This window comes from Musa acuminata, chromosome BXJ1-8 (assembly GCF_036884655.1).
Source record: "Musa acuminata AAA Group cultivar baxijiao chromosome BXJ1-8, Cavendish_Baxijiao_AAA, whole genome shotgun sequence".
NCBI lineage: Eukaryota > Viridiplantae > Streptophyta > Magnoliopsida > Zingiberales > Musaceae > Musa > Musa acuminata.
The window spans coordinates 9033852-9058480 of record NC_088334.1 but is presented as its reverse complement, the minus strand read 5'-3'; the positions used below and the strand labels follow the sequence as shown (position 1 = coordinate 9058480).

Below are 24629 nucleotides of genomic sequence, written 5' to 3'. Positions count from 1 at the left end.
TCTGAACTCGTATACGTACGTCCGAGACTAAAACGTTGAACTCCAATAATATATCGTAGAATATTTCATGAAATATTTTATCTTTTTACGATTAGATATAAAAAATTTACCTTCAACACAATAAAAAAAAAGAATTATCTTTTTAACTACTTATATCTATATTTATATATCTTGTGTTATTAACTTAGACGTACGATGAATTCGATCGTTCGTGTAAGTGATACTTAAAAGAGTCCGACGTTTTCACCTGGATCATATAGAATTGATAGAACGTTAACGACTTTTTTTCATAATAATAACTCATGAGCAATTTTTCGGTGAACCAATATGATGACACCTTTTTACCGTTAATATGAGTCCCAAAAGGCCTGTCTAAGATAATGGATGATGTTGAAGTTTATAATGCCCAGTAAAAGAGTTGAGGTATAGGTGGATCCTACTTTTGACTTGAGTTATTATTTATTGTCAGCAGTATGAGCACTACGACTTAGCTTCGTTGACGACAAATGATGACCTATCTGTCGCAGCACACATTCTTGAAATTGTTGCCGCAGCAATTATGTCCTCTTTTCACAGTTTGCCCCATTCTTGAAATGATCGGCAGCGTCCGCCAAGCTCTCCGTGGAACTCGCTACATGTTGCTCCACGATTTGATCGCCCCCAGACTCATCCTCGTCACATTCTCCCTGCACAGCCGTGCAGCCACTGCATGTGCTCTCCCACTCACACCACACTGCATGGTGCGGCCACTGCTCGAGCAGGGCCGGCCATGATCGAAACACCCCAATCCTCCACCCACGCACGGCATGGGCTCGCGCTATCATTTCCCTTCCCATCGCAGCAACAGGCGAGACCGCTCTTTGCTTGTGCGCGAAGACGGGTGCCGCGGAGTCCCTCCCATGGACTGGACCAGCGACAGTGCACGCCTATGCATCGGCATGGGATCGAATCTCTTTGTTGGTAGCATGGCACCGAGCATCATCGCTTTGCTTCATTCGTATCATCATTAATCTCTGTGATCTTTTCCTCTTTCTCTCTATTTAAGTGTCTCCTCTGCTCTGTTTTGGTGATCCTGACCCGAACGCTTTGCCCCCTCTGTCCCTGCGAGCAGGTATGCACCGTCCCAATTTGTTTGTGCCCTAGAGATATTCTATGGAAGGTCTGAGTTATATATTTGCATGTTGTTCCAGAAGACAGGTTTGACAATTGGAATACTTAGCATTAGTTCTTCTTCTTGTTGGTGGAGATTGAGATGAGCATCGTGACTTCTATCTTTAGTTTACATAATCTGTGCACGATTAGTCTATGCCAACTTCACCCTCTTGTTTATGGTGAAAATTCTACTTGAGCTGCCATCGCGTAGATCAACATGTGGACCTTCAGAACTGATATTTAGTCTATTTGCAGGCGAAATGGTCCCGTCTTTATCCCTGATGCTGATGGTTGTGCAGTTTCTGATGGCGCAAGTACATCCATACGCATACACCTCGATGAAGAGACGGACTTACATAGTCCACATGGATGCCACTGAGATCGCAGCTCTCGACGACTCCCTCGGTGGAGCCACCAGATGGCCCCAACCCGTGCTCGACTCCCTCTCGCTTTCGCGCGGAGAGGGAGACGCAGAACCGGCACCTCAGCTACTATACGTCTACGACACTGCCCTCTCCGGGTTTGCTGCCACACTGTCGGCCAAACAAGCGGAGTCCCTTCGACAGCTCGATGGAGTCCTCACGGCATACCCTGACGAGTTGATCCATCTCCATACCACGCACAGCCCGGACTTCTTAGGCCTAAACCCTGGCAAAGGCCTCTGGAGCTCGCGCAACTTAGCTTCCGACATCGTCGTCGGTGTGATCGACACTGGAATTTGGCCGGAACATGCTAGCTTCAGCGACACCGGTTATTCCGGCGTCAACCTCAGTCGATGGAGAGGCGCTTGTGAGGCCGGCAGAGGCTTTTCCGCCAGCAACTGCAACAGGAAGCTCGTCGGCGCCCGGGCCTTTTGGAAAGGTTATGAGGCCGTCGGAAGCAGGATAAACGAGACTAACGAGTACCGGTCGGCTAGGGACTCGCAAGGGCATGGCACCCACACTGCTTCCACTGCGGCCGGCAACATCGTCGCCGGTGCAAGTCTTCTTGGCAACGCCAAGGGCTCAGCGAAAGGGATGAGGTATACTGCTAGAGTTGCAGCCTATAAAGCATGCTGGAACTCAGGTTGTGCCAGTTCGGACATACTAGCTGCAGTGGATCGAGCGGTGGCGGACGGGGTCGACGTTCTGTCTCTCTCCCTTGGCGGTGGATCTCGAGAGTACTACTCCGACAGCGTCGCCATTGCTGCCTTTGGGGCTGTCCGCAAAGGCGTGTTCATCTCCTGCTCGGCCGGTAACTCAGGCCCTTACGAGTCCACCGTGAGCAACACTGCCCCGTGGATCATGACAGTCGCTGCGAGCTACCTCGACCGACGGTTTCCGACTTCAGTGAAGCTCGGCGATGGCCGTACTTTCGAAGGTGCGTCTCTTTACGCGGGGAAGCCTACGGAACTTGTACCGATCGTCTACGGTGACACCGCCGGCGGGCGAGGGGCCCGGTTCTGCATTGCCGGTTCCCTCTCGTCGAAGCGTGTGATGGGAAAGATGGTCCTCTGTGATCGAGGCCTCATCAGCCGGACGGAGAAGGGCGAGCAAGTTAAGCTCGCAGGAGGCGTTGCGATGCTCTTGTTGAACTCCGAAGAGCAAGGAGAAGAGCTATTCGCCGATCTACATGTTCTGCCCGCCTCATCTTTAGGGGCTGCCGCCACCACGGCCATCAAAAGCTACATCGCTTCGTCGAAGACGCCTACTGCCATGATCACCTTCCAGGGCACGGTTTATGGCAAAACTGCGCCAATGATGGCTGCATTCTCGTCGCGAGGGCCGAGCTTGGTCGGACCAGACATCATAAAGCCCGACGTTACGGCACCAGGCGTGGCCATATTAGCGGCATGGCCACCTTCTGTGAGCCCTTCTCTTGTCGACAGCGATCAAAGGAGGGTTAACTTCAACATAATCTCCGGCACCTCCATGTCTTGCCCACACGTAAGCGGGCTTGCGGCACTCCTCAAATCATTGCACCCCGATTGGTCTCCGGCCGCCATAAGATCAGCACTGATGACCACTGCTTTTTCTGTAGACAGCCAAAATGCTTCTATCATTGACGTGAGCACTGGACTGCCTGCGACGCCATTCGTTCTGGGATCCGGCCATGTCGACCCAGAGAAAGCTTCCAAACCAGGCCTGATCTATGACATTGCCCCAGATGACTACCTCAACTATCTCTGTAGCTTGAAGTACACACCCCAGCAACTGGCAACTTTCGCGGGGAAGAAGTACAACTGCCCCAAGAACAAGATCATTCGAGCACGGGACTTGAATTATCCTTCGTTCTCGGTGCTATTTGACAGTGGGAGAAAGAAAGCTACTCTGACACACACAAGGACGGTGACCAACGTGGGGCAGGCGCCGTGCGGATACACAGTGAATGTACGCGAGCCACAGGGCGTGAGGATTACGGTGAAGCCGAAGGTGTTGACCTTCAACAAGGTTGGGCAGAAGATGAGGTACATGGTGACGTTTTCTACTGTAGGTGGTCATGGTTCTGGTTTTGGGGAGTTGGCATGGGTGGGTGACGACGCTACAGTTCGCAGTCCTGTCACAGTGACATGGCAATAGATGGCTAGGGATTTCTATTAACGTTTTGGCGAAGATTATAAAACGTGGATATGTATAATCGATATAACATATGACGATATACGATCTGATGTCATAATTAATCCATTTTATTGATATGGGTGATGGTTACATCAGTAGACATTTATCAATCATAGGAAGGTGTTTTTTCCTCCTCTCTAAGATTATTTTCAATCAATCCTACTGTCTTTCACTGTAGTATGATATTAATTTTCTTGATAATATTATTTTATCCCAAAACTGAAAGGTTCTAAATGAGATATAATTTAATTTATGTTCTTGACACAAATGGGCATGTCCATATCACGTCTTTGAAATGAGAGCAACAACCAGCGAACACGTGGGCTTGGTCCTATCGTGCCTTTAATCAATCTGCCCATCTTTTCGTGCAATATATATCAACCCTTCACGTTCATCGTAACCACTCCCTGCATCGATCCACCGGACGCTCTCCAGCTTGTCATCCCATCTGCGTGCCCAGTGAACTCGTGCTAACCACGAGTCGTATAATAGAGACATGTATAGGAATTGCGGACCCCAGAGAGTATATTGATTTAAGTAGGACGATTTCTATAGAAAATATCTACATTTAGAATATTTTTCAATTAGTATATCTCATTTTATTTTTAAATAGTATCTTTTGTTTAAAAAATACTTAAATTACTTCATAAAGATATTTTCACCAATGTTTTGACTTGTTCCAATGCTTTGACCATCATAATAAAAATACTTTAAAATTTACTTGAAAATACTATAAATGATATAAATAGACTTCTAACCTTAATCAAATTAATTATAAATTTAAAAATATAATATTATAATTATTAATAAGTAATGACAACTAAAGAGACATGTATAAAATCACTTATAGTATTTTTAATAATATTAATAATATTTTTAGTTAATTAATAAAAAAATACTATAAATATTATTAAAAAATTAATATAAATGAGTTAAATAAAAATATTATAATAATTAAAAATGATAAAAAAAATTAATGAAAAAACTTGTAAAGAATATTTTAGGTATTTTTAAATAAAAATATTATTTAAAAAATAAAAAGAAAATATATTTTTTTAAAAAAAATCCGAAAATATAGATATTAGGATGACTACGGTAAGTAGCATCCGTCGGTAAACATCCGTCTTCTGACTTTGGTCTGGTTAAGGCCACGTAAACATCTGCCACTGTTCTCGGCGAATCGATTCACCCGACGGCTTTTTCTTGTCGGTTCTTGATTGGCGAAAAGTCGTGATCGCCGGGTGAAGGCGTGGGCGACTCCGCCCTGCCGATTCGGACATCGCACCCGGGCTTTCTCGGCCGTCGTGGCGGCGTGCGGATGAATAAAGATCATCGCGTTCAAGACCAACTCCAATTCGTCGTGCCTTCCCCACCTTCCCTTCTTCTCGAGGAGGAGAAGGTAAACTCACGCCATCTTCTCAGCCACCGACTTTCCTCTTGCCTCTTCCTCACGCGTAAATTGATTCAGACCGGCGTCTCCTCGCCTTCTTTCTTCTGGCCCAAGAAAGCGATCAAGAAGCCGGAGCAGCAGAGCACTGCGTGGTGGGAGAAGCAGAGGAAGAAGAAGTCGATGGATAATCCGTATCCTTACTCTCCGTACGGCTACCCAAATCATCCTTCTCCACCTCCTCCCGTCCCCAACCCATACCAAAGCCCGTACCAACCTCCACCGCCTTATCTCTACCCTTCCAACTCCTTCCCGTCCCCACAAGACCCGCAACCGCAATTCAACCACTCCGGCTCCTTCCACTACCTTCCACCGCCGTCGTCGTCCTACCCTCCTCCTCCGCCCCCTTCGGTCGCCCCGCCGATCTATTCTTACGATCCCTACTGCAGTCCCCAGAACAACCCCCACCCTTACATCTACCCCCACTCTCTTCCCTACGACCCCAATTCCTCCGGCTTCCACCACACCGCTTCCTCCTCCCACCATGAGCCATCCGAGCATGCTGTCCTCTCCGCTCAATCCTCCATCTCCTCCTCCTCCTCGTCGATCTACCCCATTGACGATCTCCTCGCGAACGTCCGCCTCTCCGATCAGTCCTCCGGCGCGCCCCCGGGCTCGGTTTCGTCGCATCACCGCCCGGGTGTTGACTGTTACCAGCACCAGTCCTCCTCCTCCGGGGGTTTCTCGCCTTATACGCCGGTCTCCGCGCCGCCGCCGGCTTCCTTCGGCGTGTCGCAGCACGGGGCGATCGTGCCGTTCGTTGGAGCGTCGCCGTCGAAAGGCCGGGCGTCGCTGAAGGTTCTGCTGCTTCATGGGAACCTCGACATCTGGGTGATGGACGCCAAGAACCTCCCCAACATGGACTTGTTCTCCAAGACCTTGGGAGACCTTCTTGGTCCTCGGATTACGGGCACCATAACCGGCAAGGTGGAGCAGATGACCTCGATAACCAGCGACCCGTACGTGACCATAACAGTGTCTGGTGCGGCTATTGGTAGGACATATGTGTTGAGTAACAGCGAGAACCCTGTCTGGATGCAGCATTTCAATGTTCCGGTAGCGCATCATGCCGCCGAAGTGCAGTTCGTGGTCAAGGACAGCGACGTTGTCGGAGCGCAGCTCATCGGCGTGGTTTCGATCCCAGCAGAGCAGATCTACTCCGGTCAGAAGGTGGAAGGGGCTTACCAAATTCTGGGTCCCAACGGGAAGCAATGCAAGCCTGGCAGTGTCTTGAGGTTATCGATACAGTATATACCAATGGAGAGGCTCAGCATTTACCGTCAAGGAGTTGGCGCTGGTCCTCACTACTGTGGCGTGCCTGATACCTATTTTCCTCTCAGAAAAGGTGGGAAGGTCACGCTTTATCAGGATGCTCATGTGCCTGATGGTTGTCTTCCGGACCTAAGGCTGGGAAATGGGATGCATTACGAACATGGCAAGTGTTGGCATGACATCTTCAATGCAATAAGCCAGGCTCGCCGTTTGATATACATTGTTGGTTGGTCAGTTTTTCACACAGTCCAGCTCGTAAGAGGTCCTGACGGTTTGTCATCTCCTATCCTTGGGGATTTACTGAGATCTAAATCACAGGAAGGAGTGAGAGTGCTTCTTCTAGTATGGGATGATCCGACATCTAGGAACATCCTGGGCTTTCGAACAGTAAGATCCATTCTGTTTCCTATAAGTTGCCTTATGTCTACATAAGTTGTATGCTTCATTTGTTCTTCTGATTGATATCCTCTGATTAGTTTTGAATACAATCTTACAACCATGGCACTTTGCAGAAAAGAAAACACATGCTTTTCATGACAATTTTGTGCAGTTGATTGGACATCATACTGTCCATTTTGTTTCCTTCATTTGCATTACTCCAGGATTTTGCCTGCAGTCTGCATCTTTAGGTAGATCTTTTAGGCACTTTGATGCTTCTCAAATCCTATAGCTGTTGAGTTTAAAGCTTGTAGAGCATTGACTACTCAGTGAGTCGAGAACCACCAAACATAACATGGAAAGCTGCCTTCTTCTTGAAAAATTTCTAAGTGTTAAAGCATTTCAGGTACTATTTATTAATAGATGATTAATATGTTATAGCCAGAAACAAGCACTTGTGAGGTTTATATAACAATGGTATCCTAATACGTTCATATTCTGCTCTACAACATAATAAGAAATATATTTGTATGACTACGACCTTTTTCTTATGTGTCAACATCTTCTTCATGACTCCTGGCAAAATCTGACTCTTGAACGTGCCTTCAGCTTCCATATTTCTGTCCCTGTCGATGGAACACCACCCTCATTAATCTTTGTCTTCGACTAATGTAATTAATCTTCATATTGTTTTTTTTCAGTTTCAAGAAAATTGATTTCAAAATCATAGATGAAAACTTTTCTTTGAATCTTTGCATAACAGTTACTTTCATTAAGAGTTAAACCTTAACCTAATAGTTTGACACTCATAGGAAATTCTGTAATTGCGGGAAAATTTCCATGGCTTTCAATTGTGAGGCTGTACGCATAATAGTGAGATTAGATATTCACTTTCTTTTAATTTTGATTCAAAGAAAGATATTATTGTTTCTGATTTAATCAACTGGAACTGCAACCTTCTGGAAATGTAGTTTCTCATTCAGATAAGCTTATGTTGGAATCTTGTTTCTTGTGCATGATGATGGTTTGGAGCAAAGGATCATGTATACTGATGCTATGTTTAATGTGTGTATCGTCAGATTTTTTTGTTTCTTGCCAATTAGTTAACTTTCAAACTCCCATTGTGATCTGTTATGGTGCTCTAGCTTCTGTAGGTTTTTATTAAAAATCACTTGATCTTTTTCTCACAAGAGTGGCATATGCAGAATGGCGTAATGGGAACCCGTGATGAGGAGACTCGTCGTTTTTTCAAGCACTCTTCAGTGCAGGTGCTGCTTTGTCCTCGCTCAGCTGGTAAAAGACACGGCATTGTAAAACAACAGGTTCCTACCCATCATTGATTTATTTCCTTGATCATTGCATGGAAATTGTTATTGTCAGGTCTATTTTTGTCACTCTGTTGTGCTTGGTGTATATATAGCTCCCAAATCATTTATATTATTTCTTACTCCAAGAATTTGGCAAATGTAAACTATTGAAAATATGATTTTAGTCATGGCTTGCTGTTTTGTCGAATGGGGTTGTGCAACATCTTTTTTCACGTTACATGCTGTGTGTGTCAGCACATCTCTGTTCATGGCATAGTTAAAAAACTGGCCTGGTCATGTGTTGGTATATCATAGCAAGAGATGGCAAATTTTGGCATGGCTCAACTACAAATGTTGTGCCACAAATATTTTGTAGAAGACTTATGAATCAATTGAATGTTCTACAAATCTGCATAATTGTCTCACTCGAAGAATAAAAGATATTGTGGCCTCTCTGAACATATTATGTGGAGATACTGATTTTACTTTCCTTGATATCAGGAAACAGGAGCTATCTATACTCATCATCAGAAACAAGTGATTGTGGATGCTGATGCTGGTAATGGGAAAAGAAAAATAATAGCATTTGTTGGAGGGCTTGATTTATGTGGCGGGCGATATGACACTCCTAAACATTCTTTGTTCAGGACACTGCAAACACTGCATAAGGATGACTATTATAATCCTAATTTTGTGGTAACTTCTCAACATTCTTTATGTTGATAACAGTTTTCATCTTGCTGATTATTTTGCTCATATGGATTGACTTCTCTTTTGCTATTTTATTAAACTAATTGGCAGTTCATACTGTGTAGGCAGAATTTAATAAATTACATAATCAGTAGCAGTTTAGAACACCTGAAAGAAGGGAAAAGGAAAAGCAACTGTACTGTGGAAAGTGGTTTGGTAGGTAGCTATAATGATTCAGTTGTTGTGACAAGAGACCATAGTTCCAATACAAAATGGATGGTTCATTGCACAAGGCTCTCACCAATGTGGCATCTGAGGAGAGTAAATCTTAGCATAGTAGCTTCACTCCAATTTGAGAGGCTATCTCCACAACTCGAACCTTGATCACCTAAGTCACGAACAGGCAACATAATCATGATACCCAAGTTATGAACAATGAATAATTTCTAATTTTTATCGCTAAAAACAAGATGGATTGGCAAAATTAATGTGATTAATAGATTTCTATAAACAAGATGGATTGGCTTATGCTTCATGTTTGAAAGCTTCTCGTTGACAATCCCAAATTTTTCTGAAAGAGCTTGAATTTCTTTTTCTCTTTTTGTAGTGAATTCCTCACCATCATTCATGTGTCTGAAGACCTTAAAAGCTACCTACGTATCATCCTGGATGAAATTAAACTCTCCTGACCTTGTCCAAAATAAGCAAGTTTTAAACAGCAGTAGAACTCTTAATGTTGAACAAGCCAACATGGTTCAGCATCAAATCTAATTTCTAGTTAGAAGTCAGCCCAAGAATTCATAATTCTTATGTCAATTATTCATAGAAAATAACACAGAAGTAGATTGCACATTTTCAAAGAGGACAAGATAACAATAAGTTAGTGATCTCAATTGAAGCAGTGCCTCAATCAACAGAAAGTTACTTTTTTACCTTAGCTGAGGTTGCTAAGCATTTATAATTCTGGTTGTCCTACAATGAATTGTCAGCACGTCAAGCTGGTACCTCTACAATTTATATATAACTGTTAGCCCATTGTTAATCTCATCTACTATAACCCAGAAAGGCGTCTAAGATACAGCATCATTTCTTTATATGATTTATCATGAAAATTATGTCAAAATAAATGAAATATAGACTTAGGAATTTAAAACACAACACTTGAAACCTGCATAATCTCAGCTTAAACCTGAGTAGTTTAAGCTGCTTCTTGGTTTTGTCATATGTAGTTCTTGAATCTTGATTTTGTTTGTGCTTTTCATGAGTGTTCCAAAAGTGTAAGCTACTGGTTTTTCTCTTGTTCCTATGTTTAAACTTCTTGATTATTTTACCAAGTATGAAACATGAACAATTAATCCATGCAACACTATTATAATTTGCTTGTTGTAAGTGTGGATAATAAATTTTATTCTATCAAATGTTTCCTTGTAGAATTCTGATGACAGCGGTCCAAGAGAACCATGGCATGATTTGCACTCTAAGATTGATGGTCCAGCAGCTTATGATGTTTTGAAAAATTTTGAGGAGCGTTGGTTAAAAGCTTCAAAGCACCATGGGATCAAAAAACTGAAGAAATCATCAGATGATGCATTGCTCATTATTGAAAAAATCCCAGATATTTTAAGGGTTGATGATTTGTTATTCATGAATGATAATGATCCGGAGACTTGGCATGTTCAGGTGGTATTGTGCTAGTTACTTCCTGAAGTTTTCAAATGAGTATTTGTTTAATGACATTTACATTTCCTTTGTTGAAATTTCAGATTTTCCGATCCATTGATTCAAATTCGGTGAAAGGTTTTCCTAAGGATCCAAGAGATGCTACTAAAAAGGTATATATCGTCTTCATCAATCAATGAACTCTTGCTTTGAAATCTGAATAGTTACCGGTCCTGCTATCTTGTCACAACAAATATGAAAAACTTCTGTCCAACAGAACCTCGTTTGTGGGAAGAACGTACTGATTGACATGAGTATCCATAGAGCTTATGTTCATGCCATCCGAGCTGCTCAACACTTCATTTACATTGAGAATCAATACTTCCTGGGATCATCATTTAATTGGGATTCAAACAAAGACTTAGGTAAGCATCAACATGGCTTATAATCAAGTATTTGATTCAGAAGCACGCCTTGTTATATGCAAAAACAAATTTCATGGAATACATTGTACTACACCAACAATAGAAAGCAAACTTATTTGCCTTTTATTAAAACAGGCATCGGATATTCTGATAGAGAACTGAAGCTTATTAATTTACATAATTTACAATCTGCTACAAAATTCTAATTAGATAAAATTAGTTTTTTTCAATTTGTTTTATAGCTTGTTTCGGATTTTGCACTGTCTTTTACACTGAATATAATGAGATGTTTTATATGTTCTCTTATTGGTTTTTAAATTACTTGTCATCAGTAAGTTACAATATTCAACTATTAAGTATTTGATTGAGATTGCTAAGGATTTCAATTGAAAACAAATTAATGGGAATGAAAGTGTAATCAGTCATCTAGTTATAATGCTTCAAATGGTCCTCAGCAGTCAGGATCAAGCTGTCAATTATGCTGCAGTAGGTACAAGTATCTAATTTGCTAATCTACCAGCATTTATGATGCCACAGAACTTTGTGTGGACTGTAGTAGACTTTCTTGTGACGTTATTTTTCTCGGTTGATAATTTTAGAAGAAATGGAGGGTTTTTGCAATGGGGCTCCAAAATATTAGTTGCTAAAATCGGTGTGCATAAAACTTTTGAAGTTGGATGTAGCCTACTTGTGTTAGATCATTAGTCCTTCGAGAAATTGGAGTTCATGCCTTTGTTTTTTCATGTTTCTGGATTTTGGGGTCCTTATTAGTGATCATGCTGCAAAAGCAGTAGAATCATATATCATCAAATCTCTGAAAATATCCTTGCTTGCTGAAACAAAGGCAGCCAACTGTGGTAAACTTTCTGAAAATATCCAAACTTGTCAATAGACCAGAATATACTTTTTTTTTTTTTCCAAAATTACATAGGAACATATTTGGGTACCTAGACAATGTTGTGATGCTGTACCTGACTGATTTTGTCATTATTCAAGCATGACATTCTTTTGTCATCACTATACATGTCTGATTTTTCATGATCAAAATTTGTATTTGTAATTTAATAAGCAATATATTAAAAATATTAATTATGATTATGATGTAATTTATTGTCAGTATCTCGAGGAATTAGATGATGAATCGAGGTAATCATCATTTGCTGACTAGATATCTCCAAGTTTTTGGGTGAAAATATGGATTGACTTCACCAATAACTTTAGCATTTTAGTTTTTTCTTTTAAACTCTGTTTATCTGTATTTTTTACAATTTTCTATTCAGCCTTTGCCTTTAGCATCTAAAAACGTGGCATAGAAATTGAACTTTTAAGTGCAACTTCTAGTATCTTGCTTGTATTCAGTATTCTAGTACCTTCAGGTTGCCAACCACACATCGGAATATGCAAACTTGTCAAACTCAATATGCTTCTTTGCTAGTTTTACAAGCACATATGTCAAATATGATTTCATAATGTTGATTGCTTTATACAGTTGTTTAGATCAATTATATTTGTGCACAAGTCATTGAGACAAATTTTCTGTTTCCAAGGATAACACTATGTATAAACCTGACATTGGTGTGATCCTTATGTAAACGGCGATGATTTCTTTTTAGTTCCTTGTGATTCCTTGTATTGATCCCATGCAGACAATTTGTCTATGAACTTCATGTTGATTCCTTCGTGATCTTTTGACTTGTAAAATGAATTTTGCTCTTATAGGTGCTAATAATCTGATACCAATTGAAATTGCTCTCAAAATTGCTAACAAAATCAGAGCAAAGGAGAGGTTCTCTGCATATATTGTTATCCCCATGTGGCCTGAGGGTAATCCAACTGGTGCTCCTACACAAAGGATTCTGTTTTGGCAGGTTAGGATCTATGTACTTCGAATTAGATTGTGCATCATAAACCTATGATGGTTGTGCAAATTAGCCATAGAATAAGAATTTTTAGTTTTCTGATGTTTTTAGATTAGTCTGGAATTTTCTTTATGATAAGAATGCCCTACATATTTCTTTTCTGTATACCATTATCTCTTTGTAGAATATGATATAGGTTGGAAATTTTAGCTTATCATTGATATAAATAACTGTTGATTGCAGCTCTTCACTAGATATCCCTTGGCTATTAGATCTTTATGGATATCAGGGCTTCTCTCATGCTTTTCTTGATAACATTTCATTCATTAATTCACTTGACATGTTTCCATATTGGTTCTTCTGAACATTCATTGCTACTTGATTGTACTGATGGATCTCTTATCATTTAATCATGGGACTGAGATTGCCTAGCATGATCCTGTATATAACCATGGCTGTCATGCATGTCGGCATGTGCCAGCCAAAATGGTTTTAGCATGCATGGTATTGAGCTGTGCCAACACATGGCTAGGCTAACAAATGAACATTTTTGAGAAGTTCAATGTATTTTGCAAACTCAGTTTTTATTCTCACCTTAATCTGACAAGGATGACCAGTGAATGCTTAATAAACAAGGTAGCAGAATTAGTAAGTGAATGTGCATTTTTGCTACTTACCACATAGTTTTCTTACCACATATGATTAAGCAAAGAATGGATTATCTAAGAGCATTTGTATTTGTATAAGCATATGTTGTATTGTGGATTGCTTCAAACTTGGCAATTATATGTGATTTTGATCATATGTTTCTCTTTTCTTGTATTCCTTATATCATCAACCAAGTAACAATGGTTTGGTAATAGAGGAAAATCCAATGCACACGGCTCATTGCCAGGCTGAGAGAACCAGATGTATGCAGCATACAGCCTGCCCAGGGTGTGGAGACAATAACAACAATTTGAATTTATAATACCCACCTCAGTATGGAGAACTTTATTCTTGTATGAAGGCTTGCCTTCTAGTGGTAACTTAGTAATAATATATACTAAGGAAGAAAGGAATATTTTTGTTTGAAATGTCATTATCAATTTATTTATTTATTTTTCTTCTGTATACAATATGCATCTTTTGGTGTTCCTCAAGCTGCATGTCAAATGTATTTGCGTCCTTTCCATGTTTTTAGTTATCAGTGATGATATTTTTTACCTTAACTTGAAAATTGCATTTATGTTACTGTTGATATGGTTTTTGTTGATCACTGCAGAACAAAACTATGCAAATGATGTATGAGACGATCTACACAGCCTTGAAAGAAGTTGGTCTTGAAAATACGTATGAGCCACAAGATTATTTGAACTTCTTTTGCCTTGGTAATCGTGAAGTTCCAGATGTAAACAATTCAAGTCGGAATGCAGAAACCTCTTCTCAAGTAACTCCCAGCTTTTATTCTTATCAGAAACTTACAGTTCATGCTACTGATTATATTTTCCTATTCACAACTCCGCAAGCATGGTTCTATTTGATGGCATTAAGTGGTAAAAGTAGTGAATTTGATGTGTTAGCTTAATGATCATCTTTTTTAAAATTTTTTAAGAGCCTAATGATCATCTTAGTTTGCTAATTATATACGAAAAGTTTTATCAAGTGGTTCGTTTACCAGACTAGTTAGGATCACAATTCCCACAGAATAATGCATCCTCATTGTGTTATATAATGGCCCATTTTGTTGCATGATCTTTAGAAATAAAATCCTACTGATTTGATGATAGATAGAACTCAATATTTGCTAAGAGCTGACAATTGCATGCACTCCTAATTCCTGAATAGAATCTGCATCAGATAGAAAGCAATTATCCAGAATCTAACAGAACAGTTATAACTTCTTCAGGCGCTTGCCAAGAAGAACAGACGCTTCATGATCTATGTGCACTCAAAGGGTATGATAGTGGATGATGAGTATGTGATACTGGGATCAGCAAACATCAACCAGAGGTCCTTGGAAGGTACCAGGGACACTGAGATTGCAATGGGTGCGTACCAACCTCAGCATACACGGGCAAGAAAGCTCTCTAGTCCTCGTGGACAGGTATGGATTATAATTCTAAATCCAGTTGTTTTACTGTCACATCCCTAAGTTAAGTATACCTCTTCTAATGTTTACGGTCATTTATACATGCTGTAGGCCTATTTCATTACCAAAACAATTGATCAACCGTTGGTTCACTGGGCATTTAATTTTAGAAGGTTGCATTTGGTTTTTCAATTAATCTGTTTCATCAGCTACTTAATCATTTTTAACTCCAGTTCTGTTCTTTCAACCATAAAATGCCTTGGCTAAGTAAACTTAAGATCATCTTCTAATCCTTCTGCTGGGTCTACATGGGGCTTTCACACCTTTCTTCAAGCTAGATAGTATATTTATATAATCAATTATGTCATCGATTTGATTGGTGGTTGGTCAAACATGCAGATTTTTGGTTATAGAATGTCGCTGTGGGCTGAGCACATTGGAACTATAGAGGAATGTTTTAACCATCCGGAGAGCCTTGAATGCATGAGGCGAGTTCGTGACATGGGTCAGTTTAACTGGAGCCAATACGTGGCCGATGAGATTACTGAAATAAGGGGCCACCTACTAAAGTATCCAGTGGATGTCAATAGGAAAGGCAAGGTGAAACCTCTTCCTGGACACGAGACATTCCCAGACATTGGTGGCAAAATCTGTGGGTCATTTTTTGCCATTCAAGAGAATCTTACTATATGATTTTGTTTTCACAATGATGCGGACCAACCACTTCATCGCTGGGCTAGATTTTCGGTTGCCGATGTAGATTGTTATGTACAGCAGGAGACCATGAATATTTTGATTATTTTCAGCCACATTCCCCAGCATCCTTGTACAGGATCAACAAGGTCTGACTGTTAGTATATGCCACCGAAGATTGACTTGATAGAGATGAAACATTGTATACCGATCCGATATGGTGGGTTCACACACTATAATGTTTCTGTGTATGTATGCTTTAAGTATCTGTACAGAGCCACTTCATGATAGGCCACTATAATTATTGTACGTTACCAGTTGCATGCCACTAGTTTCTGCCTTTTCCTTTCTCAACAATCAGATCAATCTTCCATAGGTTGCAGATGTGACTTCTTCAAATGTTGCTACAGTTGCTGCATGTGTGGCTTGTTTTGTTGTAATGCATGCCATTTTCTTTCTCAACTATCATATTAGGTTTTCTTAGGCCTAAAGCATTTTATGTGCCGACAGCGTGATTGACATCTGAGTCAACACGACATATTCAAATCCGAGAGCGCAAGTGTCTAAGGAGATATTCAAGGTGATCTTGAGGTGGTATATGTTCCAAAATCGATGTTGAAAGAAATTTTTTTTCTACTCGATCTCTCCGACGTTTAAGTTAATCATCGAGGACTTAATTGGTGTTATTTTTTGTTTTTGGAAGAGAGCCCCCTAACATAGCATCGAGGGGGTTAATTTTTATACTTAATTTCGGAAGGGACAAGCTGTAATTGCCCCAATGTCTCCTTTTGGTATTTTCTCCACGTTGGCGACATCGAGGAGATAGCCTCGAATGATCTGCCTTAGACTGTTGTCCACGGGGGAACACAAGTAAAGGGTGACTTGGACTTTTTCTTTCCATGAAAGCTTTCGCGTGATGCTTAGGTGTCGGATGATGATTGGTCGTTAATATATTCTCTATCATTTGTCCTCCCCGAAGGTATGTTTCGATGCTCTTGCAAGACGGGTTCAAAATGCGATGTTTAGTTCATCCGACATGAGAGCGTTCGAGATCTCCTTTCGCAGGTCGAGTTTTCTCGATTAACGCCTCATGTGATGGCGGAGATTGGGTGTTCCGACCTCCATGTCTTGGGCGGAGGCAAGGGTCGAGTGTCCCAACCTTCGTGCCTTGGGTGGAGGCGAGGGTCAGGTGTCCCAACCTCCATGCCTTGCATGACGATAGAGGTCGAGTTTCTCGACCTCCGTGCCTTTTGTAGAAGCGGGGGTTGGGCATCGTGACCTCCACACCTCATGTGATGGGGGAGGTCGGGCTTCCCGACTTCCTATGCCTTTGGTGGAGGCAGAGGTCGAGCGTCTCGACCTCCTCATCTCGGGCAGAGGCAAGGGTTAGGCGTCCCAACCTCCACGCCTTGGGTGAGGACGGAGGCGAAGGTTGCGAGGCCTAAACTCCTTACCTCTTTTGGAAGCAAGGGTCGGGCTTCGCCTTGGGCAAGGACGAAAGCGGAGGTTGTGAGACTTGACCTCCTTGCCTCTTGTGATGGTGGAGGTCGGGCTTCTCGACCTTTGTGCTTTTGCAACGACAGAGGTCGAGCTTCCTTCCCTCTATGCCTTTGGCAAAGGCAGAGATCAGCATCTTGACCTCTTTGTGAAGGGTCGAGCGTCCTGACCTATGCACCTCAAGTAGAAGTTGGGGTAAGGCATCTCGACCTCTACGCCTCTTATGGAAGTGATCAGGCTTCCCAACCTCAATGCCTTGGGCACATTTCGCCCTACACCTCTGCCTTAGCAGATTTCTTATCACGCGGGATGGGTTTTCCCAACTCACACGTCTCTTGCACATTTTGGCTCGTACCTTTTCCATTGCAGATTTCTTCTCACGTGAGTCAGATTTTTTTGACTAACACGTCTCGGGTATATTTGGACTGTGCCCCCACCATGGCAGATTTCTTCTCATGCAAGTCGAGTTTTCTCAACTCATACATCTCGAGCACATTTAGATTGTACCTTCGTTATGGCATATTTCTTCTCACTGGGACATGTTTTCCTTACTCGCGTCTCGGGTACATTCGACATGTGCCTTTGACATGACAGATTTCTTCTCACGGAGGACGAGTTTTCCTAACTCACATGTCTCGGGCACATTTGGATTGTGCCTCGATTGTGATGGATTTCTTCTCAAGCAGGATGAGTTTTTTTGACTCGCGTCTTGGGCACATTTGGACAGTGCCTCCGCTATGGCAAATTTATTCTTACACGAGTCAAGTTTTCTCGACTCACGCATCTCGGGCATATTTGGATTATGCCTCCGTCATGGCAAATTTTTTCTCACAAGAGTAAGGTTTTCCCAACTCACGCATCTCAAGGACATTTGGACTATGCCTTTGCTATGGCAGATTTCCTCTCATGTGGGTTGGGTTTTCTCGACTCATGCATTTCGGGCACATTTGGACTTATGCCTTTATCATGGCAGATTTCTTCTCATATGGGTAGGGTTTTCCTAAGTCACGCATCTTGGGCACATTTGGATAGTGCCTCCGCTATGACGGATTTCTTCTCACATAAGATGGGTTTTTCCAACTTATGCATCTCGAGTACATTTGAATTGTGCCTCCACTATGACGGATTTTTTCTCACGTGGGTTGGGTTTTTCAAACTCACACATCTCGAGCACATTTAGATCGTGCTTTTGCCATGACGGATTTCTTCTCATGCGGGTCAGGCTTTCTTGACTCACACATCTTGGGCACATTTAGACCGTCCCTCTATAGTGGCGAATTTCTTCTCACTCGGGTCGGATTTTTTCAACTCATACGTCTTGGGCACATTTGGACTATGCCTCCGTCGTGACAGATTTCTTCTCACGCGGGACGAGTTTTCCTAACTCACGTGTCTTGGGCGCATTCGACCTTTGCCTTTGCCATGACAGATTTCTTCTCATGCAAGATAAGTTTTTCCAACTCACACATTTCGGACATATTTGGATTGTGCCTCTACCATGGCAGATTTCTTCTCATGTATTTTCTGGACTCACGCATCTTAGGCACATTTGGATTGTGCCTCCATCGTGGAGGGCTTCAAGTCCTTCCTGCGCCATGGCGGATTTCAAGTTGTCCCTCTGCGTCTTGGGTACATTTTGGCCTGTCTCTCTGTCACGGTGAGCTTTGTCTATAGGTGCCTCGATCAATGACTCCATCTGCTCCAAATGTGAGTGAGACTTGGCAAAATTTCGAGGATTGATCGCCCATGCCTCAGGTTAAGCCTTCTTCGGTAGGGAAACCACAATTAGATAGCACTAGTGCGACTCTCTCGAGTTACTTCTTACCTTTTCGATATCGATCCTCATTGAAAATTTCATCACCATGAATTTGGTCATCACCATTTTGGAGTAGGGCTCACCCCCAAACGTGACGTGTAGGCTATGTTAATCATGACCCTCTTTACTCAAGCATTAATTATTCTCACGGAGATCATCAAGGCATCGTCATGGTTTGGGTCAAGGTACCTTATCTCTTCTTCCTTTAAGATAATTTCTGAGTTGTCCTCGGATCTCAGGAACTTTTTGATAGTAGCCTAGGCGTAGGCTTTGCGACCCGAGGAGCTATCTCATCCCAAGATAGATCTACTGATGATGACGTTGATCTGCATCTCCATTAGCCCTTAAGGTCAGGGTGAAGGTTCCCGATGCCTCCGGACGAACATCCTAAAGTGTTCCTGACAAATGAGTTGTTCGATTTGCTCCTTCAAATCATGACAGTCCTCCGTGTCGTGGCCATAATCATGGTGGAGGAGGTAGTACTTGGATTTGTTCCTCCTCTCCAATAGTATCTTCATTGGTTGAGGGTCTTTCAAGAGCCATTTCCTTTATCTATAAAAAAGGCTTTAGTTCTAGTTATGTCAAGTGAGTCGACTCAGACCTTGGGCGAGGTAGCTCAAGTCAGTTATTTCTTGTTCGCCTCATGTTGTTTGCTAGGTCGGTCATTCTTTTCTTCGTCATGGTGACCTTGGGGTTGGGACTGACGATAGTCACTCCTATCTCAACCGTTTGCATGTCTCCTTGTGCTTACTCGAGACCATTGCCTCAACGGTAATATATTAGTTGCCCTCTGGAGCATCTCGAGCACCATCATCAGTGGCCTCTCCACCAATGACCAGAAAAAGCGACAGGGCTTGAGCCCCATCATGAATGCCTAAATTACAAGCAATAGATGTGCTTCTTGCATGCCTTGAATCTCGTTAGCAAATCGAACGACGAAGTTGGATACTATTTCTTTCTCCCCTTGGTTGAGTCCGAGAAGCATTACCGTCGATGGTCTCAAATGCATATTCTTAAGGAAGTAGAGCTCAAACTCCTTTGCAAGCTGAGCAAATGAGCCGATCAAGAGCGGCTTCAAATGGGTGTACCATTCTCATGTCCGGTCTCTTAACGTTGTTTGGAAGGCGTGGCACATCAAGGCGTCTGAGGTGCCGTACAATAACATCTGGATCCGAAAGGCGATAGTGTGCTCTATCAGGTCGGTACTACTATCAAAAGCCTCCATCGATTGGAGGTGAAAGTTCATCAAGATTAGCTCCTCTTGGATGTTCCGAATGAATGGGGACTGACCCTAGGTGGGATCGATTGGACTTTCCCCTATAGATTGTTAGAACTCTCGCTGCATCTCTTCTAAGCATTGGTCCATTTATCATATTTGGATCCTTAGGGAGTCATCCATGGAATCTGTCGATTGATATCAAATTCGGGCAAAGCAGAGCAATGGTGCGACGGTGTATTAAATTTCATGGTTCAAGAGTGGGGTGCTCCCTCGATGGTAGTTTCACGGGCCTTGGGCGATCCTAAGATGCTGGCACCGCGTCGAATGGGGAGATCCCAATGGGCGTCTGTGCCATTGGCGATTGAGGTATTGATCACGACTGTGATGGTGTTGCTTGTTGGGATAACGTAAGCAGGAGTGGGGCGATAGCTTACATTATGCCCATTAGCATATACTCCTGCCGAGTGAGGTTCAGGAGCACCTCGACGAGGACAAGTAGGTTGCTTGAGGTCGTCCCTTGAGGCGAGAAGCTCGTGTCATTGAATAAACGCTAATACCACACCGACACTTGTGCTAGAGTGGATGTATCCACGTGTGGGAAGGATGACAACTACCCCCTGAATAAAGGTGCTATGGGTCAGAGGTTGGGCCACCTCGCTTGAGCATTTATTGAGAGGGTTGATGGGTGGACATTCCTATGACATCACACTCTTTGCGCTAAATCGTCGTTGACGTCTTAGTCAACTCGATATAGTCCAAACCCGTGGGCGCAGGAGTGTCCAAGGTGGCTCTAAGATGGCCACGAGGTGACCCCAAGGTGGTACTTGCACTAAGATCGATGTTGGGAGAAATTTTCTGACTCGATCCCACTAACATTCAAGTTAGTCACCGAGGACTTAGTGGGTGTTGGCTTTTTTCGGGAAGAGAGCCTCATAGTGTAACACCGAGGGTTTGCTTTTATACCTAGTTTCAGAGGGGACAGGTTGTAACTGCCCCAATGTCCCCTTTTGACGTTTTGTCCTCATGAGCAACAAGGAGGAGATAACCCCAGGTGACCTGCCTTGGACTGTTGTTCCATGGGGGCAGACGGGGGCAGACAGGTGGAGGGTAACTTAGACCTTTTCCTTCCATGATAGCTTTCACATGGTGCTTAGGTGTTGGATGATGATTGGTCGTTAATATATTCCTTATCAACATGCCTAAATGTTCTATATAATGACAGTGTGATATATACAACCTGAAACACTCTCTATGATGGTAGTGTGATTGATAATCTTTGCGATGATAGTTCGGTCAACATAATCTAAAGCGCTCTCTTCAACATGTTCTCTATGATAACGTGACATATACAACTTGAAACACTCTCTATGATGATAGTGCAATTGACACTCTTTATGATGATGTAGATGAGGGTTTGGTCGACACAATATAAAGCTCTTTTCAACAACAACTTGATCGACATAGCTTGAAACACTCCATTATGATGATGTAGATGACACAAACCCAAAGCACCTCTCAACAACGATACAACTTAATTGACTTGATTCATTGTGTCCCGACCTAGCTATACTTGTCAAGGCCCAAAGTGTAGTCTAACACCTTAATCAATGATTTAAAAGGCGCCAAGGTCCCAAAATACCCGAGGCGTTAGGCGCTCGTCCGAGAGAAGCGATGTGCTAAAATATAAAAATATATAATATAATTAATAAATATAATTATTTAAATATAAATATGTTATTAAATTAAGAAAATCTAAGGTACAAAATCATAATGTCATATTAACAAAAAGTCTCAAAATTTAAAACAATAAAATTTTACATCAAAGTCATTCGTCATAATCAATATTATCATTATTTTCACACGAATCATCTTCATTGAATTCATCATCTTCCTCTTGTTCATCCTCTTTATTAAATATGTTTCATTCTTTATGTCTTTAATAATAGTAGGAGCCGAGCTTGATGCTTTTGCACTCATTTTTCTCTTTGTCATTTGTCTTGTATATGTTTGTAATTCTCCGACACCCGAAGCTCTTGTCACATCTCCCTATGTCAATTTATCATCTTCAAATACAAGCTCGTCTTCGACATCTTGTAAGTTGGCCTCATTTCTCCTACCAACCTCTCATTTGAATTATCAGTATCTTATAATAAGATTGGATCAATTCTATCTTGCAAATCATGACAAGCCTTCAAAGCTTGATTATACTTTATGTAAACAAGATCATGTAATCGTTGATGTTCCAATTGATTTCTTCTCTTTAAGTGAATCTGTCATGTCATATAATTTAAAAATATATTAATACATATATCTAAATAAATAAATTAATTAAAACAAAAAATATTTAGTGATCCTTACATACTAAAAAACACTCTAATTTTTTTCACAACCCGAAGCACTATATGCCAAACTAAGTACTTTGATAGCAAATTGCTAAGGTGGAATTTTCAAATAGACTTCACTATTCAAGTGCAAAATTTATGTTAGTATTAGCAATAACATAATAATATACTATAGATGAAATTAATTATATCAAATTATTAATACCTGGAGACGTAGTTGTCTAGGATCGAACTACCATCGGAATTCCAAAAGGACCTTCGACATTTTTATATAGAGATAATTTATAAATAATCTTATCTTGCACCTCAAGGCTTGGAACTAATCTTGTAACGCACTAATATAACTCATCCAAAATTTCTATATCAAACCCAACAAATTTAATCTTAAAAAAGAATTCAGGGTTCAAATAATATCCTACTGTATGAAAGGAATGATGAAGTTGAAAATTCCATCTTGATCAATGATTGCAAAAAATTTCTCATATTTTTCTTTATTTTTATTAAAAAACCTTTTAATCATCTCATTTGCTCTATCTATAACCTCATAAATATATTTTAATGCAGTCTTATTTTCATTATCCACCAACTGAAGGACTCGAACAAGATAGCTCATTACCTTTAATATATAAACTATATGATTCCAAAAGGATGACATTAAGATAATATTAGTAGCCCTCTTGCCTTTTGCTTCATTTGCTCATTTGTTTGTCACCCATTTCTCAAAGGTAAACATGTTTCTTATATTATGTTTTTGACGATGCACGCTCTATAATATTAAGAATGAAGTAGTAAATCGATGATACTATATCTCACTAATTCTTTATTACATGTGAATTCTCTTATCATATTCAAAGCCTCAATATGATTATAAAGAAACCCAATAACAAAAATTACTCTTTCTAATATTTTCTTGATGCTTGAGATCTTTCCAATATCCTTCAATATTAAATCAATACAATATGCCACACATCGAGTTCAATATAAGTGTTGACTTTTTGTTTTAAGTAATTTACCTGAGATAAGGATGACAAAAATGATAAGACTTAAAAGTTTAACACATTTAATTAAAAATAAAATAATTAAAATTTTTAAAAATTCAAAAGATGAATATTACTAGCTAATACATAATTGCATCCATTGCCAATTATGATTTGAATGACATTTTATCTTCTAATTTCTTCCGTGAACTTGTTAAGTAAATTATATGTCTTATCTCCAGATTTTACAAAAAATGAAACATCTATTGACTTCACAAACATAGTCTATAAAAAATAATTAATCATAAAAGTAATTATACTCCTATGTTTTCTGTTAGTCCAAGCATATGATATAACAGAGCAACCATGTGTTGCTCATGATTCTTTATGACCCTTTAGTAAGTCATTTGTATAATTCAACACTTTTTTGCAATAATGGAACTCGCATCTCATAATAATTTGGAGGTTTTAATCATGTACCATATCTTCTAATAGCTTCAATCATTTCTTTAAAACTATATAAACGGGTTGTATTAAGGGCAAGACCAACCTGATAGAAGAAGCGAGCAATATGCTGAATTGTTCTTCCTCTTATTTATTTATCACTTATTTATCACAAGCACCACTTATATTTGTTTGTCTAAATTTTGAGCCTCCTACTTGCCCTTGTTGCTTCTACGATCCTTGAAATATATATAGATCCATCAGTCATTTTTTACCCTTCTTAATACTCATAACTTCTTTTCCTTTTTTGTCGTATATTTTTTTCTCATTTGGGTTAATACTCATAGAATAATCTTCTTCTTCATCCCTGAGATGTTCAACATTATCTTCTGGTAAATTCCCGTAAGATTTATTCTCTTGCGTCTTCTTTTCATTCATATAACTCAACAACTCTTTTTTTACCTCGAGTTGACACTTTTTGCAAGCTGCTGCATTCTTGATATTTCCTACTAGATGTTGTTTTGTACGAAAATTATCACCTTTAGTAGTCTTATCGTAGAACATGTAAGTCATTGCATTAAAATCTTTCGGATCCTTTAGATAATTATACTTCCATACAGGATCCTTTTTTTTTTGCCATTGGAGAATCTATTGAGTTGCTTTGTACACTTGTTATTTATGCTGAAACCTAACAATAATTTTAAATAAATAAAAATTAATAGTATTAAAATTAAAATAATATATTATTAATCTAATAAATAAAAATATTGTTACTAGTATACAG

General features: G+C 40.6%; 2 protein-coding genes across 3 annotated transcripts; both read left to right on the top strand.

Moving 5' to 3' along the window:
• Positions 1 to 600: 600 nt before the first annotated feature.
• LOC135588963 (subtilisin-like protease SBT1.1) lies at positions 601 to 3719 on the top strand. Its single transcript, XM_065081291.1, has 2 exons — positions 601 to 1111; positions 1408 to 3719. The coding sequence occupies exon 2, from the start codon at positions 1413 to 1415 to the stop codon at positions 3708 to 3710; it is 2298 nt and encodes a 765-aa protein (XP_064937363.1). The 5' UTR covers positions 601 to 1111; positions 1408 to 1412; the 3' UTR covers positions 3711 to 3719.
• Positions 3720 to 4959: 1240 nt separating this feature from the next.
• Positions 4960 to 15878, top strand: LOC135587435 (phospholipase D gamma 1-like). 2 transcript variants are annotated; one of them, XM_065078848.1, is made up of 11 exons: positions 4961 to 5148; positions 5218 to 6855; positions 8052 to 8168; positions 8655 to 8849; positions 10275 to 10523; positions 10607 to 10675; positions 10780 to 10927; positions 12647 to 12795; positions 14051 to 14215; positions 14675 to 14872; positions 15257 to 15878. In XM_065078848.1, the coding sequence occupies exons 1-11, from the start codon at positions 5068 to 5070 to the stop codon at positions 15548 to 15550; spliced, it is 3303 nt and encodes a 1100-aa protein (XP_064934920.1). In that variant the 5' UTR covers positions 4961 to 5067; the 3' UTR covers positions 15551 to 15878. The 2 variants fall into 2 exon arrangements, with proteins under 2 accessions (XP_064934919.1, XP_064934920.1); XM_065078847.1 differs by having other exon boundaries at positions 4960 to 6855.
• Positions 15879 to 24629: the final 8751 nt, after the last annotated feature.